This window comes from Eublepharis macularius, chromosome 3, assembly GCF_028583425.1.
Source record: "Eublepharis macularius isolate TG4126 chromosome 3, MPM_Emac_v1.0, whole genome shotgun sequence".
Taxonomy (NCBI): domain Eukaryota; kingdom Metazoa; phylum Chordata; class Lepidosauria; order Squamata; family Eublepharidae; genus Eublepharis; species Eublepharis macularius.
This window is the reverse complement of record NC_072792.1, coordinates 39,981,197-39,998,511: the sequence shown is the minus strand read 5'-3', so window position 1 is coordinate 39,998,511 and position 17,315 is coordinate 39,981,197. Positions and strand designations below refer to the sequence as shown.

General features: G+C 39.6%; 1 protein-coding gene across 1 annotated transcript in view; it reads right to left on the bottom strand.

Moving 5' to 3' along the window:
* The window catches only part of PCCA (propionyl-CoA carboxylase subunit alpha), a 324,266-nt gene that overhangs the window by 12,959 nt on the left and 293,992 nt on the right, over positions 1-17,315 (bottom strand). The window contains exon 22 of the mRNA XM_054973482.1: positions 8,814-8,954. Within this exon, the coding sequence (XP_054829457.1) occupies positions 8,814-8,954 (141 nt within the window). The remainder of the gene's footprint in view (positions 1-8,813; positions 8,955-17,315) is intronic.

The window sequence follows — 17,315 nt, the reverse complement described above, 5'->3', positions numbered from 1 at the left end:
AAATGGGGGGTTATACAGTTACTGGATGAGATTTACGGTAACAGCTGTGGTCCTCCCACACAAGGGAGGACCTTCTAATGGGGTAAGGTCTGTTTTGAACAGACGGGGAGTTACAAAACAAGGTTCCCTATTAAGGATGAGCTCTAATATCCCTAGATAAAGAACATGAGAGCAATAGTCAGATTGCCTTTGAGAAATTTGAAACCCCGTATTTCGTTGCTCAACACACACATACATACAAAAAAAACAACAACCTGGAGGTATTTTAGAAAGTGCAAAGTGTTCATAAATGACAGGATGCAAATGCAAGAGAATTTTTCTACCCTCTACTCTCTAGCCACTGCAAAGAATGAACAGGAAACTGTGCCAGTGGCATATGGCTTTCTACTGTGCTAAACATTCATACAAAAGACAGGTTCATCAGTCATTGGCGTATCTGGATAAAAAAAAAAAGCTCCTGATGGATGTTATTTAGCGCTTACCTGCTGCTAATACATTACCAAGGCTGGAAACCCACATGACATTGGAACGGCAGACCATGAAATACAGCACGTGCAAGAAACATACCATGTTTGCCAGCTTATCCAAAATAATAAATAAGCTATTTAAACCCTGTGCCTAACATTGGGCCCGCTGCAAGGAACCCTGGGTCAGTCCTACACAGGCCAATTAATGCACAGCATCTGCTGCACAGAAGCAGCGCACGAAGCACTTCCGAATGATTTCAGCAATTAAAAGAAAACTGTTTCCTGCCTGTTCTGACAGCAACTGTTTCAATGCAAGAGTGAGCATCAAATCATTGTGTGCAGCTGAAAAAAATTAAGCCTCTTTGGGGGCGGGGGGGCTTGAAGGGAGAGAGGAGGAAGAGGGTGGAGATGGAAATTTCTTACGGTATGGGATCATTCTTTTGTTGTCCTGCATTGTGTTTTTCTGCCAAATTAGACAGAAGGCTTGGAGGACTTGCAGGGCCTTCTCCTGTATCACCTTCTGGTGCACTGGGGCTCCCTAAAAAGATGGATCAATATCAACCCTGCTGACTCGTCTGCAAAAGTGAACACCCTTCAATTACATTTTTTAGACCTTTATATTTTAAAGCACAGGTGCTTGAATAGAATACATTTGAAAAGCTCATGCGGATGGGGGGCAAAGAAAGTCTCACACTTAACTCTTAAGCAAAACACAAAACATAACAAATTGGAGGGGATTAAAAAAAAAACACCCTACATCTCTGAGCCACTCAAAAGCAGCTCAAAAGCACAGTTAGAATCTTATTTTAATGCCACCTTCTTTCTGAACTAGAAGGCGAGTGCATTGAAAGGAAAGTCCACGATACCCACATATTCCTGTATTTAGCTACTCCAGGAGGGGTGGGGATAGATTGCCAGAACCCACCTGCATGTAAACTGTAAGAATTGCAAAAAATGATGGCAAACTTGTGTTACGAGGACATTGTATACGACATGGAAAATGCCTGCACTGTGTATAACCTGAGCAGGGCAACAGCAGTAGAAAAGGTATGAAATCAACGTCTGTGGTCTTTAGAAAAGAGTCCTGCCCAGTATTTTTTTTAACATTATCTCCTTGGGCAAACACTGCTCCTTGAGGTTCTCCCTATTTCTGTGACTGGCATAAGATGCCAATGCAAAGAACAAAATCACTATAGACCGGGCAAGCTCTGATTGAATTCCATGACATCGTCCAAATCTGGATAAAATAATTAATGCCATTTCCCCCTTTCCATCCAAATTAATTTTGAAACAGGAGCTATCAAGTTGAAAATATAATTAGCAACAATTAACAGTGCTTGACAGATGATTATTAAACTTTTTACGCCACTCTCCCTTAAAGAATGAATTCCGGCAGAGCGCATCTCAGATTTTCTGACCCTTGATTAACCAGAGGTCAGTGATGTTCCCCTGACAGCAATAATCACCAATCATGGTACCCCCACTTATCTCAAACACATGTCCTCCCAAAGGTTCTAGAAATGTCCACATGTCCCTTTATCTTGACAGTCAAAGGTACAGAATAGTTCCTTCTGAAGAAATATTTTGAGTGCTGAAAAATATTTATGACTGCGAGGAACATTAGAATGAAAACCTATTTATATTAAATAGGAGAAATGTTTTCCCTTGGGAAAGATAATTCATTTATGGTTTTTGTTCTTTCCCTGCCATATACTGCAGGATTTGAATTTAAAAACAAGCCATTTCGAATCTAGGCGTTTACAGAGGAATCTCTGGGTTAAATCCAGCTATGCAGCTAGACTCTCTCTGGTCAATTTTACGTATTGCATAAGATCAGGGCTGAAGAAAGCACCTCCTGTTCCCAGGCTCTGGCATAAAAGGCAGCAGTACCCAGAACTGAAAACCCATTTCCACTTTCTAGGTACCAGCACCACAGGGTGGCCTGGTCATTTGTTTTATATGGCATTGCATAAAGTTAACACCAATGCATCTCATTGGAAATGCTAGTCCTTTCTGAACAAAGAACTACAGTCAAGGAAACGAAAGGGTGCTGGGCTACTTTGGAGGGACAAGTGCAGCTAATCAATATTTGGTGCCCGTTAAATTATATCACAAAGCTATGTAAAAGGTATTTTTTTAAAGCGGCGGCTTAATTAACCATCTGATGCCTAGGCCTTCCCCTGCAGTCATTGTTTTGGCTTGTTGTACAAAGCTCTGCTAATTAGCCAGGGCCCAAAGCATTTATTTCAGACTTTAAGAGCTCTACAGCAAGCAAGGCGTTAAAAGAAACAGGGAAGCAGTTACAAGCAACAAGTAGTATATTAAAAAAATATACAACCTAACATTTTACAAGAAATTCACAGTCTCCTGGGGTGTGCTTAGTGAAGTGAGGGAAAGAGAGGAGATTGTAAGGTGTTTTTCGGTTTGTTGCATTTGAACATTTTGAAAGACAGAACGATGGCTGGACATTATCTGTAATCTCAGCAAGACATATTTTTTCCTAGGCTTTTTAAATTGAGTGTTATGGAGCAGAATAGCACTGGTCTAAAATTAAATAAGTCTGAAACCCTGCATTTACCATTTGACTTAGGAAAATATTTCAATACTCCTTCAACATAACAGAACAAATTCCCATGTGTTACTTTGTCAAGTCAGCATTTCAGGCTATCTTAAGTAAAACTTCGATTCAGAATTGACTTTGGTAAAATTTATCTGCACAACAGTGCTTTATTTTTTAAAAATTCCCGGATGGTAGTAGGTATCCTTTATGTTGCTGAAGAGTATACAGGCATTCTTTTAAACAAGTAAGTATGCATAGATACACCATTTTCAAATGTAAATTAGAACTTCAGTTTAAAAGCTCATTTGACCTGACCACCTTGTAATAGAAATGTAAACATTCTTTCCAGATTGGATCCATTAATAACTTTGGGCTTTCATTATTTGTAAAGCAATATGTAAATAGATGCAATAGACACAGACTCTTAACCTGTTTCAAACTCTGCAATGTGCAGCTGTTTGCATATTGATTTAACATCAGCTATACTGCTGTGGCCAGACCACTCAAAAGTTCCAAAATCCCTCCAGAAAATGTAAAAGTAACATAAATTAATCTGAACAATGTAAATTGAACACGAAATGGATAAAGACACTCCCTTACACAATCCATGCTTCCAGAATTCAGTTCTATGCTCCCAATCTTGAGAGCGCCATTGCATCTGGGATATGCACAAAGGGCTTTTGACCAACCTTCCCATGGTTAAAGTAAAACAGCATGGGCTGGTTCAGGTGGCCAAACTGGTACCTTCAAACTTTTGCTTTGGGCATGTCCCACCCCCAAGACAGTCCTCCTGATAAGATGTTTAAGCTATTTTCAGCTTCCTCCCTCCCTATCTCTGCTATCACGCCATGTGGCAAGCAGCTTTTTCAGCTCAAGTTTATTTTCAAAGCCTCCACCAATGCATTGTCAAAAGAGGGTTTCCAGTTGGAAAAACCTGCATCATGCTCCCATCTTCATGTATGATTTGACGGAGACTAATAAGTTACAAATCTTTTAACATCTGACTCTAGAACCATGACAATCGTCAACAAACTACCCTAAAGTGAATGGTTATTTAATTCTATGCAGTCTCCCCTCACCCTGACCTGGACAGCCCAAGCAAGCCTGACCTCATCAGATCTTGAAAGCTAAGCAGGCTTGCCCTTGGTTAGTAATTGGATGGGAGACTTCCAAAGAAGACTAGGGTTGCAGAGCCAGGCAATGGCAAACCACCTCTGTTAGTCTCTTGCCTTGAAAACCCCAGCAGAGGTCAACATAAATCAGCTGTGACATGACAGCACTTTCCACCTCCAATCTCCCCTCAAATACCATCACTTCTATTCCCTTTGACACAAATGAAATTTCTGTTAAAATGGAGTTTCACTGTAAATACAATTCAAAATGTGGAACATCTGGCCCAATGCCATAAATGGGAAAAAATTGAATATTAGGGGAGCAGAGAGCTAAACGTTACCATGAAGAAATATTCTCAGTACACAGGAGTGGTTAGATGGCTTCTGTACAACTAAAAGTGACTCTGACATGGGAATGCTGGGTGAAACACAAACTAAGGTTATCTAGTCATATATGGAACTGCTGTTTATCATTACAGTTTTACAATCACAGATCATCTGCCTTCCTAGACTGTGTTCCAGCTCTGATTTGTGCTATTAGTCATGTGCAATGACTAATGGCCACAGATGAGAAAGCACATCCTATCAGAAGGTGCATCCAGGTAGATGGACACACAGATATGGACCTGTTTCCTTGTGGACACATTTCCTGTTCTGCACTGGTTCATGGCTTCTGTTCTCCAGATTTTGTCAATAACAAACCCTGAATCTTGCCCATTAAATAAGTACTTAAGTACTCCTTAGGCTTTCTGAAAAGTAGGGGAGGGGGACACAAAATCGGGACACATTCAAACAGTGGGACAAAAACCCCAGTGTGTAAGAGTTCCCGTCCCTTGTACTTCAGAGCTTTGAAAAGCTACAATGAATAAATATATTCAATAACAAGGATTAAGTTCAGCCTTCCAGCACCTTAACCCTAAACATATTGGCCAGGATACACAACTGGAACTTGAGGGAGCCTTGAGTTATTCTCATAATAGCTACTCCTCCTATTCCATGGCATACTGCTTTTGAAACTCAGGGATGTCCAAAAACAGTTTGCAATACACCAAGCAACTCTGAACAGTTATTTTCAAAGAAAGTCAAACTTTCCTCTGGGTACATCTAAAGAGCTCTATGGATTCTTGTAATTTCAATGTTATCTCTATGCAGTGGTTGCATTCTGTTCTTAAATTATGCACATGTAAGTCGCTTTGATTTCAGTGGGCCCAATCAGTGTATAACTGAGAGCAGAATTACTCCTCCCTCCAGGAGACATGTATTTTGCATTAAAGTTTCTGGAGGTAGCTCGTATTTTCTCCCCCTTAGAGAACCTTCAAGGAACTGGAAAGCAAGGTTGAATTGTAAAGCCCCTCAATTCAGCAGTTCCAGAAGTTACTCCCCCTCCCCCCGCTGCCACCCCATTGCTGCTATGCAAACAATATTTTCACAAAATGGGATTTTTTTAAATATTAAAGTCATATAGAGAATGGGCAAGTAAACAGCAGTTTTTCACACAGACTTCAGATTGGTAACCAAAAAAGCATATGACTAAACAAAGGTCAGTTTCAAATGTTCAAAAACAAAGGCAGAGATTCTCTATAGCTCAAAGAGGACACCTGTAAAACCTTTAAAAATTGGCAAGCAAAGATAGTTACTCATCCTTCCTCACACTCTCCTGAGGTGGTATTTTTCAGTTTGATCTTTAATATTAAATGTATTTTAGTGGCAAAGTTCAGGTCCTTTTAGTGTGCGTACTGAATATACAGAAGCCTCCTTGTGAGACACTATATAGCAATGCCTCTAACCAAAAATATCTTCAGGCGGTCATATTTAGCAGAGTTCACATAGAGAAAATTTGTGGAAATGCTGTTCATGGCTCATGGCAGTATTAGTATAACACTTAAATGAAAACAATTTTTTTCCATTTCACACCTCATTATATTATTAACTGGTAAATACTTCTAGAAAATAAAAAGGGTACTTAAGTACTCCTTAGGCTTTCTGAAAAGTAGGGGAGGGGGGACACAAAATCGGGACACATTCAAACAGTGGGACAAAAACCCCAGTGTGTAAGAGTTCCCGTCCCTTGTACTTCAGAGCTTTGAAAAGCTACAATGAATGATCCTTGTCCTGATGGACAGCCAAAACATGTAAGCTGAATCGCGCCATCTCGCCGCTTATTCAGTCTGGATAGCTGATACAACCTCATCTCCTTTCAAAAAAACTTTTTGACACCAGTCCTGGAAAGGAAGGATTTACGCTAAACTCCCCTTTTCAATGCTGCAAACGTGTTTTCGCAATTAAAGCTGCACAATTACCATTGACAAGCCCAAGTCGGCAGAACATAAGCCCGTGCTGTTCAAATGCGCCTGCCTCTCAGTGCCTCCAGCAAAAACCCACAAGCGGGGGGGGGGGGAGAAGGGGGGAATGAAAGAAAGAACGCTCCCCTCATTATTTAACAACTTGTTTGGTATTGCACTGCACTTCTTTTGGAATGTTTGATTGTATGGGAAGAATGTTTTCCCCATTTTAATTTCCTGGCTGGAGGCCCATCCTCTCATGGTTTTGCTTCCATGTATACAAAATATGCACTAGGCACGAACATAAAAATAATGATACTACACAGCATCCCATTTTTGAAAAAACCAGTCTATTTTCCTAACTCATAAACCATGTCTAGTAACAATGTAGGGGACACTGCAAATATTTTAACTCTTATACATAGATGTATGCGCTTCATGTCTCATCCCTTGTATACTTGTACTGCTTGTGCTCATAAGAGAAACAGTGAAATTCATACTCTACATGGCAAGGAGAGGAGAGCAGTTCAGTTTTTTAACAACCAATCAGAAAACCATTAATTAGTAAAACCTGACTCTGTGTGTGTGTGTGTGTGTGTGTGTGTGTGTGTTTGATATGCCCCCTTCTTGAATACTCGTCTTCATGCATTGTGAAAACGCACCTGAAGATTCCTGCAGGTTCTTTGTTTCACGCAGACCACTTATCCAGCTATAATCAGAAATAACAAAATCTGTAACACCCCCCCCCCCCGCCCCATGCACACACACACCTGATTCCAGTTAGTTCCTTTCATACATAAAAATGCCACTTGGGATTTTAACTGAACTTTAGGGTCTTTAGTGTCATAGGGACAAGTAGTGCTTTTTTTTAAAAGTAAATACTAACTTGTTCTTTAATATATATATGATATTGCTCAAATGGGATCCAAGAAGAAACTTTAAAAAACATATCTGTATACAAGGAAAGGGTTCTCTCCAGATGTATAAAGTACACTATGGGAGAAAAGAAGAAAAGCTACTTCATGGAAGCTTGGAAAATAGCTCAGTGTTTAGGTTTATAAATAAATATCACTAACAAAAGGCCTCAGCTTTTAATTTCTGTCTCTTTCTTTTTTAAACAGCTGAACAGTAAACTGTCCACAAATAATTTTTAAAAATAGCCAACACACATAAACATTTTAAAGATACAGCACAACAAGAAATATGGAAATGGAATATTAAATGTTGCATTGAAAGCATGATATCCATGGTGCCTATAGTTTTTAGCTTTGGATCAGACTGTAAAATCAATGGCCTCTCAGTTTCTACTTTGTTTTGTACTGAAAGCCCTTGGGTTGAAAAAGACACATTAAACATCAAACATACCTCATCACCTGAGGAGCGCTATTCAGGCCTATGGCTTCTAATGCCCCATATGCCAGTCCTTTATTTACTCAGAGGTAACTACTAGCTCTTCAAACTTTCACCTGTTTCTTCACTTCATTTGTTGGATTGCGTATCAGTGATAAAATGTCTGTTTTAATCAGTGCACCTGAGTGCTAATTGCCCACTTGTATGTTTTTAGTCTGTTTCAATTCTCCCATACGTCTATTAAATGGAACAAAAAAAATTAAAGCTGGCATTTTTAACATTAACACAAAGTGATAATGTAATGCTGTATTTCCCCCAAAGGAAGACACCCCCAAGGTTATACACATTTTAAAATAACTTTAGTGTATGCAAATTAAAAACAGCCCACGTGAGGGAAAAAAACTAGGTTTCCTTTCAGATAGATAGGAGTAGTTAACATTTAAGACATCAAGTCAGAGGACCAAACTATTTTGTTTTGGTATAACCTGTGGCAATTGGCTACTCAATGGTTCAGTGCTTTGGTGTGGGGGGGCAGAATTAAGTGTTCTTTACTATGAACAGAAATTGTCTTCTTACTTAGTTCTATACCATAAAACAATATACAATTGAAATAAATTTATCTTCTGCCTGGTCAGGAAGGCCGCTCAACAACCCTGCAATAATTTTAGCTATCATTTTTCTGAAAATGGCTTCTGTGAACTTTCTAAACTATAGTTGTGCCATAACAGACTAAAGGAGGAATACATATGCTTTCAAGAGAAACCAGAAGGGCCTTTCAGACATTACAGTAAGGCAAACCCAGATCTGTCACTAAGCATTCATGTGACAGGAAGTTACAGTCAGTTGGAACTCTGTAACAACTGCACCCATACTGTGGGCATAGTTGACAACACAAGCCTGCCATATGCCAACAGTATACATATTTAAGTGTATGCCAGAAGTGTCTTTAGCATATACCTAATACACATACATACATGAAATGGCCCTTGCGCTCCAGAGAGAAATGTTCACAAATGGATATGAGGAAGAGGAAGCCACTCACCATATCTCCAGGCTTTACAGAAACGGCCACCACTGCTCCAGGCATGGGGGATCTCAGGATGCTACTGCTGTCCTCCACCACTTTCTCGGGCATGAATTTGCTCAGCTCTGCGGCAAGCTTGGTCAGGATACGTAACTTGTACTATGGAGGCAAGGGAGAAGAAAATAGTCACAAACATTGTAAGAGCAAGCAAGAGCAAAGAGGATATGAAATAATATAAGGGAGAAGAATTTCACCTCTCCCCCCAAAAAACTTAACAGGACCATTTATATTTACAATCTGATCTATATATGAAAACTATTATTTAAAAATATTGGGAGAAAGATGAACATATTTGGAAGAACTGAGTTGTTATTTTAAAAGCTCTGCAGATGGAATAAAGTTGGTTAGTCTTAAAGATGCTTTAAGACTAACCAACTTTATTGTAGCATAAGCTTTCGAGAACCATCGTTCTCTTTGTCAGATACTTATGCTACCATAAAGTTGGTTAGTCTTAAAGATGCTACTGGACTCTTTACTATTTTGCAACTACAGACTAACACGGCTAACTCTTCTGGAATGGTGAACCATGTTTTTCTTTTTAAAAATTAAAATTAAAATGCACTTCGTATTGAAGGTTTTATGAAACACACTCCAGCATCAGTAACTTTGAGTGGGCTCAGAAAGTAGAGCAAACTGGACCAAATCTAGCCTTTTGAAATTTTCTACAATTGGGAAGTATTTTGTAATTTCTCCACCTACTTCCATCCTTTCCTTCTTCCCTCTATGCCACACAACTTAACTAAAATGATTCGATATTATAATAGTACCAATTATACACTGTGGTTGACTTTTGGGAAAGCATTTTACAGGGAATATCTCCACCTGCTGCCAGTCATGCTTTTGAAATTATACTGATGTAAATGCAGAGCTATTGATGGAATCGATCCAAAATTTAAACCACAGAAAATGCGCGTAAGTCAAATTGTAGCTCCAGGTGAAAGGCTTTGCTTTAGCTTATTTTTTAAAAGTGCAAGGAATTTTAAGTTTGATCTTCCACAAGCACCCCATTGTTCGTAAGTGGAAACAACCTCCATCCAAATTGCCTGTAAATCTCCCACACACTCCCTCCCCTTCTCAGCTCTTGTGTGTTGGAGACACCCAAAAATATGAAAGCTGGGGGAGAAGCAATCTGAAAAAGTAAGTTCAATTTCCTAGTATAGTCCTCTGTTCATACAAAGCTGTCCACTTTGTCCAAGACCCTTCTGCGCTCTCATTCCTAAACAGTACATACCAACAACAATATTTATTTATCTAAGCCCTTTGCCTTTAAAAAGAAAGCTTATCAGCAATAGTGCTACAGATTCATCTGTGGTTTAAGGTTTCTCTGAAGTTTTTTTTTTTAAATCTGAAAATATGGACTTTGTAGCCATGTCAGGTTTTTTTGTTTTTAATTTGTATTTTGCAAAATCTACCTACAAAAAGAGACAGTGCATTGATATACCCAGTAGATGGCAGCAGGTCTCTGTGAGAAACTTTTTTGCCTTCAGTGGGCAAAAAGAAGAACAAAAGTATTTCAATCACTAGCTTAATCAACAGTGTTGATAATAAATGTTGCCACTAGAGCTGCATTTAATAATCCAATTTGCAATAAGCAATGGGCTTCAACATCTCAGCTTTCAGGGTTTTAAGGAATGCAATCTTGGAGCAAATTTCTAGCCCTCGATGCTAATGCAGTTAAAGCCTCATCACTAGATTCGATATATGGCTGTGAAGTTCAAATTTCCTATCCACGGGGAAGTTTTCCAATTGATCCACCTGCAATGAAATCCTTATACATGGCAAAGGATTCAAGGATAAGTTCTAAAGTGCACTCTTGGGGCCAATTTTAAAACTTTTTGTATTTGGAAATGCATACCCTCTACACACACACCCATGATCCAATGTAAAACATTCAATTCGTGTGCGGGTTGATGAAGCCTAACTGTGCAAATCAAGAGGGCACCCAAGAACCTGTCCAACCATCTGTGTAGCAGCTGTACATTGTAAGGGAATTATGAATGAGCTGCCTTTCAGGCAGCTTCTCCCTCATGTTCTGTCTTTTTATTGCAGAACCACTGAACAGTACAAAAAACTGTAGGCTTATAATGAACAACAAGATAATGCAACTATCAGACTAAATCAGACTAAATTATCTCTGGTTCCCCAATCCAATGGGATCACAAACAACACATTCATCCTGTGATGCCTGGTGAAGGCAGCATCCAAAGAGGGCAAATGGAAATTAAATCAAGCCTGGTCGACTGTCCTAACTATTTGGAGCAACTCCACTCCCTCTGGAAAGAATGTTAGGTGGATGAGCATATAGCAACACCTTTATAAAATTTCCATTCATTTTAGTGACCTTCACAAATCGATTATATGTTGCCTTATGTGTTGGATCAAGTCTGCCGTGCATTTTATACGCCATTTCTAAAACTAAACTCAGTGATCTTCAAAAATTCACAACTGAGCCAGTAATAGCATGCACAATTTCTTGCTGAAAAAGCACTAGAAAGCCCTCCAAGTCTAAAGAGAAACAAAGTTGTAGAATACAACTTTCCAAATAGCAATCATGGGCCATAATAACCTTTTGCAAAGCTATCTAATAGTCCAAAGTTGATTAATAGTCCAGTAAGTTGATTATTGCGATTACACCCACTCAGGTAAAGTGAAGGCCACTGGTGAAATATGTATGTCAATTTATTTCATTGACCGGAGGGAGGGGGGGAGCATCTTGGTCAGGGCACCCCCTGACCACTACTGTGCTGTAAGGAAATGGCTCAGAGCCAAGCTACAAGCGACGCCTGACACGAGTTGGACACTTGTCAGCTTCCCTCAAGTTTTGAGGGGAAATGTAGGTGTCCTGGTCTTACAGCTTGGCTCTCCATTTAATTGAAGTTTACAGAAACCCCCCCACCCCATCCAGCAGAGGGGAAGGGGGGCACCCAGCAAGAACCCGATGCCTGCACTCCCTTCCCGACCGCATATTCTCCCTCCCATAGACTGCCGCTCTGTAGACTTCAAATAAATGGAGAGCCAAGCTGCAAAACCAGGACGCCTACATTTCCCCTCAAAACTTGAGGGAAGCTGACAAGTGTCCAACCTGTGTCAGGCATCACTTGTAGCTTGACTCTCAGAGAGATCACTATACTCTCCTGCTATATATAGTACATATACTACTATATAGACTATACTACTGTATACTGTCTGTTGGTGAAGTATGCTTCTATTGAATAGTTTCCGCCTCTTGTCAATTTTGTTTCACACCATTTTCAGCTCTATATCATTTTTCTGCCTTTTTTTCTGTACTCCTTATTCTGTTGTATTGTTTATTGAATGTTGCTGCCGTTGACTGTATCAACCTACACTGTGTAATCCTTCTTGAGTCTCAGTGAGAAAGGCAGACTATAAATAATGCAAACAAATAAACGTACATTAATTTTAAAATTCACCAGTGATCCAACCCTATCTCCCAAGATAGGATTTTTTTTTTGGCACAAGCTGTACACCAGGATTTCCCCAAGAGGTGATATGGGAAGCATGTTTGGGGCACATACAAGAGGTGAGGCACTCGAATCAGCTGGTCAAAGAGGCAGAAAAGAATGTTACAAGTCACCTAAACAGTCAAGAAAAGTCTGGAAAGTCAGCTCTAACCCACCATTTTGATTTCCAATAACTATCATCTTCAGATTCCCAACCCGATCTGCTTGTCAGTTAAAATAACTTACATAAGGGAATCTAATTCCCACAGCAAAGATGGCACAAGAGCCTAGAAGGAACAGGATCCTACGGGGGGGGGGGTATGCTTGAAGCTTAGGGAGGAGGACAAGGTGCTGGAGATTATTTGAGAGCACAAGTTGCCAGCAGAATTGCCATACTCTGTGACAGGCCAAATAACAACATCTTCTGCTTGTTTCTTTGCTCCTGTCTGTGTGTTTTGCAGTCAAGATGTACAAATGTCTGCCAGCTTTTGAAGGATGTGATCTTTAAGTGAAATTACAGTGCAAATAAAAAGCTTTTTGTTCCTATTAAAATTTGTCAGAGTCATGTGGGAAAGCAAAAAAAAAAAAGCTTGCAGAGTACATTCTGCTGTCAATCTAATAAACATTCTGTGCAGAGGGACTATTTATCAAAAGATAAATTGTAGTTAAAAGTCATTCATTAAACCTATGGGGGGGAATATAATTACATCAAATTGTACAGTTTCAGTATCCATGGTAAAATGTCTGCCTTCTGCTTCTACTTTGAAAATAATTTTAAAAAATAAATAAACCAGCTTTGTAGTGGAAGAAACAAAAATCGCACTAAGCTCTCTAAACAGATACAATGTATTTCAAATGGGGTTTATGTTGAGCTTCTGCTTAGCTTGCCAGACAAGCTAAGGCTCACCTTTAAAACTTAGACCTTGTCCATTCAAAGATCAAGTTGTGTGTACCAAGCATAAAATGGTTCAAGTTTTCCAGAACTAGCCCACAACCTGGAGCAGGGAGCGGGATGGGGGGTGGGGTTGAAGTTTATTGGCAAGGAAATAGTTCCCAATTGTTGTGCTGTAAAAACATTGCTTCTCTCCATCACAGGCCCTACCAAGCATTCTGCTTTTACTATTTTAATATTTCCCTATCTTCTAGATTCCTTTCTCTGCAGGGCTTCTGCTTGGCTTGGAATGAGATGTGAGAGTCAGTAAGCTAAAAGCTTTCAAATGCAAGCCTTTGTTATTGATGAGCTGTTCCCTTTCCTTTTGTATTTGTTTATTGTTCTTTAGTCTGTTTTTTTGGAGGGGGGGATTAGCTATTGTAATCAAAAAGCCAAAAAAAAAAAAAGTCCAGAAGACTTCTTAAGAAAGGTCTTTTTGGGGCACAGTTGGGGACAAATGACCTTTGTGAATGTCGGATGGCCGAAGTAGCTCAGAGTAGGTTTCTCCTTTTTTAAAGTTCTATCCCATGTGTTTCTACAGTCAGCTGAATCCTAGTAAATATCCTCCAGCCAAAAAAAGCATTCCTATGTAAAATACTTTCTCAGCATTCACAAACAGCCTAACCAAGGGTGCCTGTGAGGATGTTAACATGTAGACTGGTTTGATGAGGAGTGGAAAGGAGTTTAAAAGACCAAAACAATTGAACAATGCCTGGCTCAGGAACAAAGATAACCAAAATCTTACAGATATCACCAAATGCACTTTTACTTTCTCTGAAAGGTAAGGTAATGAAGACCTTACACTGGAATTTAGTAATTCTTTTTATTTTGTGTTGGTGAGTGAGTGTGAGTGTGAGTGAGAGAATGAGTGTGTGTGTGTGTAAAAGCAAAGAGATCCACTGCAACTATTGTAAGGGGCTATGCCACAAAATGAAACAGGAGGTATAAACTGAATACAAGGGAAAATCTATAGAGATCACAAGTAAAATCATGGTACAGTAGAAAAAGTAATTTTGCCACAATCAGATCTCTTCTGGGCACCTTAACAGTGTCCCTCACTCATATCTCCAGCTTACATTATTGCAGAGGTTCAATCTGACAGTAAAAGGCAAGTTAAGAAGATGACTAGAAAGTAACTATGCAGGGTCTTATGGGTTAAGTAACAGAGACCTTTTGGCTACCTCCAGTGTAAAATGTAGCTGGACATAGAGATTCTATTTAAGGAAAAACATGAACCAGCCAAGATCTCTTGGTAAAATAAAAAACTGCTTATTTCTGATTCTGGAGGAGCCAATTGTCAAAATCCAGCACAAACTTATGCATGCTTAGGTTCAATGAAGCTGAAATGTGCGTAACGTTGTTAGAGGATGAACACTGTTCACATGAGCCATTCCACTTTGTGATCATGCCACCATGAGGCGAAACCCTAATTATATACTAGAAGATCCAGAGCAGAGGAGGGTTTTGATTCTTTGGCTGTAGATGGAATTCTCCACTCTGAATTCTTATAATATCAAGAACACCTACAGTGCAATCCTAAACTGAGTTACGCCCTTCTAAGCCCTTTGACTTCTAAGGTCTTTGAAGGGTGTAACTCTGCTTAGACTGCATTGCTAACAGCCTGTTTCTAAAGTGTATATTTTATGAACAGACCAAAATCATACACAGTATGGAACACAGAAGCTCATCCAAGATTCTATATTTTCTTCTTTACCTACAAAAAGAGTTCTAAAAACAACTGCACACTGGAAAGGGGGAGAGAGAAAAATACAAAAAGTCACTGAAAGCGCTATTGATCGAATTGCTAATTGAAAGTATATTTTCAAAAATAATGCTTAGATCATGTGTAACAGACAGAGAAGTGTATGATGGGAAAAGATGAGATTTGAAGAAAAAGAACTGCAGGTATGTGGAATTTGAAGATACCACACAAAGCCTCCCTTCTTAGTGGGAAAAGAGGTGCAGGGCTCAGGGGCCATTTAGCTAGATCTTCAAATGTCATCTGCCTAACTCATGAGCCTGGAGACAACAAAATCTTTTCAGAGTTAGTGTCTAAGAACACCTGCAACTTTAGGGATCTGGGGAGTTTTCACTAGATGTGGTTTCTTTTGCATGGATTTGGTGCACATATTTATAAAGAAATGTTCACCAACTTTCAGGAAAGACGGTAATAATTCCTACGTTTCTTTACTTTGAACTAAGAAACCTCCACCATTATTATTTTCAAACAAGTTACAAGGCAAGGTTTAGAGTGATCACTGTTTCAAAGGACACCCACTGCTGTCTGCCCAGATCATTCTGGTCCAGTTAAATATACTAAAGTCCATAACCAACTAGGCATGGCAAGTAGTACATTAAATTCTCAGAAAACAGTTCTCTTTACCTTTCAGTCCTGATGGTACATCTGCTTAATTGGCATGGCCCCTACATACCAATATAAATAGAACAACATATTTATGTGATTCATCATGGAGGAGAGGAAGTACCATAATCTTTGGAAGAGACTTTAAGGGTTAGGTATTGTCTCCATGCATCCCAAGGCTCTTCGCATTCACTTTTTCTCAGGGGAGATGCCTGCAATCGTGGCAGCTGAAAAATTAGCTACCACAACAGAATGTGCGATGGAGAAACGCATTGGTTTTATCCCTGGATATCTCAATTCATAGGAGACATTCTTTGAGTAAACATCCCTATAAAATATCATCTGGAAAAAACTGACTGCCCAAATGGTTTCCCAAGCCTCATCTGCAGTGAACCTTCAGAGCAAATTTCTATCTAAAGTATGGTAGTGTAATTATCTCACAAGAAATCCTTAGTTTGCATTGGGGGAAGCCAACCTCTCGCATAATGAAGAATTACTTAGTATAAAAGGAGCTACTAAAAACTGGGCTGCTATTTAATGGAGGCAGTCAGAATGACACTATTACTATGTAGTACTGGTCTCAGCAAAAAAAAAAAAAAACCCAACCCTTTAATTAAAATAGCAATTAATTTTGCTCACCCTTTGCACCTCTCAAACCACCATGTAATACAGTCTAGAGGGACACCCCCCTCTCCAAATCAGGATTAAAACCTCACAAAACAGAATCCTTCCAGTTTAGGTTAAGGTTGAGCAGTCAGAGTCAAAAGCATACAGGAATAAAGCTTGTAGCTGTCCTTCGTGTATGGAGTTACAACACAGCCGGACAAGGTAAAGTGAACAGATAGCAGTGAGAAAGCTGTCTTGAATAGCAGAGCTCTGTACAGTCTGCAGTCACTGGAGCAGCCCTGTTAGCATTCTGCTTTGACAACTCCATCAGCACAGTCTCAAGGTAGCTGTCAATCAGGATGCATCATTTAATACAACAGCACTCGGAGGATTTTCCTCCTGTAAGCCACATGACAGCACAACTACAGCTCTATTTACACCAGGCGCCTACTTCTGTTTACAAGGCTCTCGTAATTAGAAAGCATGCAACAGGCAGCAATATTATTCGAATCCCCATTTTTTGCCAGCCTCGCCATGCAATGTGTGATCTTGCTTCACAGAGTCATGCTAAATGACAAAAGCGCTATTTTTCTTCAGCCTCTGTGCTCAGACAGCACTTCATTTGCAGCTATCTATAATTAGATTAATGGTGTAGTGCGGCACAAAGCAGGCCCACTTCACATCAAGATAGCATATGAATTAGGACAAACACTTATTTCAATTCCAGGCAGAGAAAGCAGTGACTGGGGTATTTAGCATACCCTTTATGGTGGAATGAGATGTTAATTGTGTACCATTTACCTCTAAACTGCTTGCTTGTTGTATAAATCACTGGGCTAATTGATGCAGAGATAGAAACGTAGCCACAGGCAAGAAAGCAAGGGAATGAGAGCAGAAAGATGGCGGATAAAGGATTATCCAGCAAAACCATATGGAGATGAGGTTCTTTTGAAACTTGCTCATGAGCTGAAGACTTCTTGAAAAACTACCAAGAAAAGTGCCACACTGATGTGTTGAGAAAGAGTTTACCTCATGGCATAGGAGCAGTATCTTCAAAAGAGGGATTGTGCAGGGAGGGGGGCTTCAGTAAAAAAAAACAC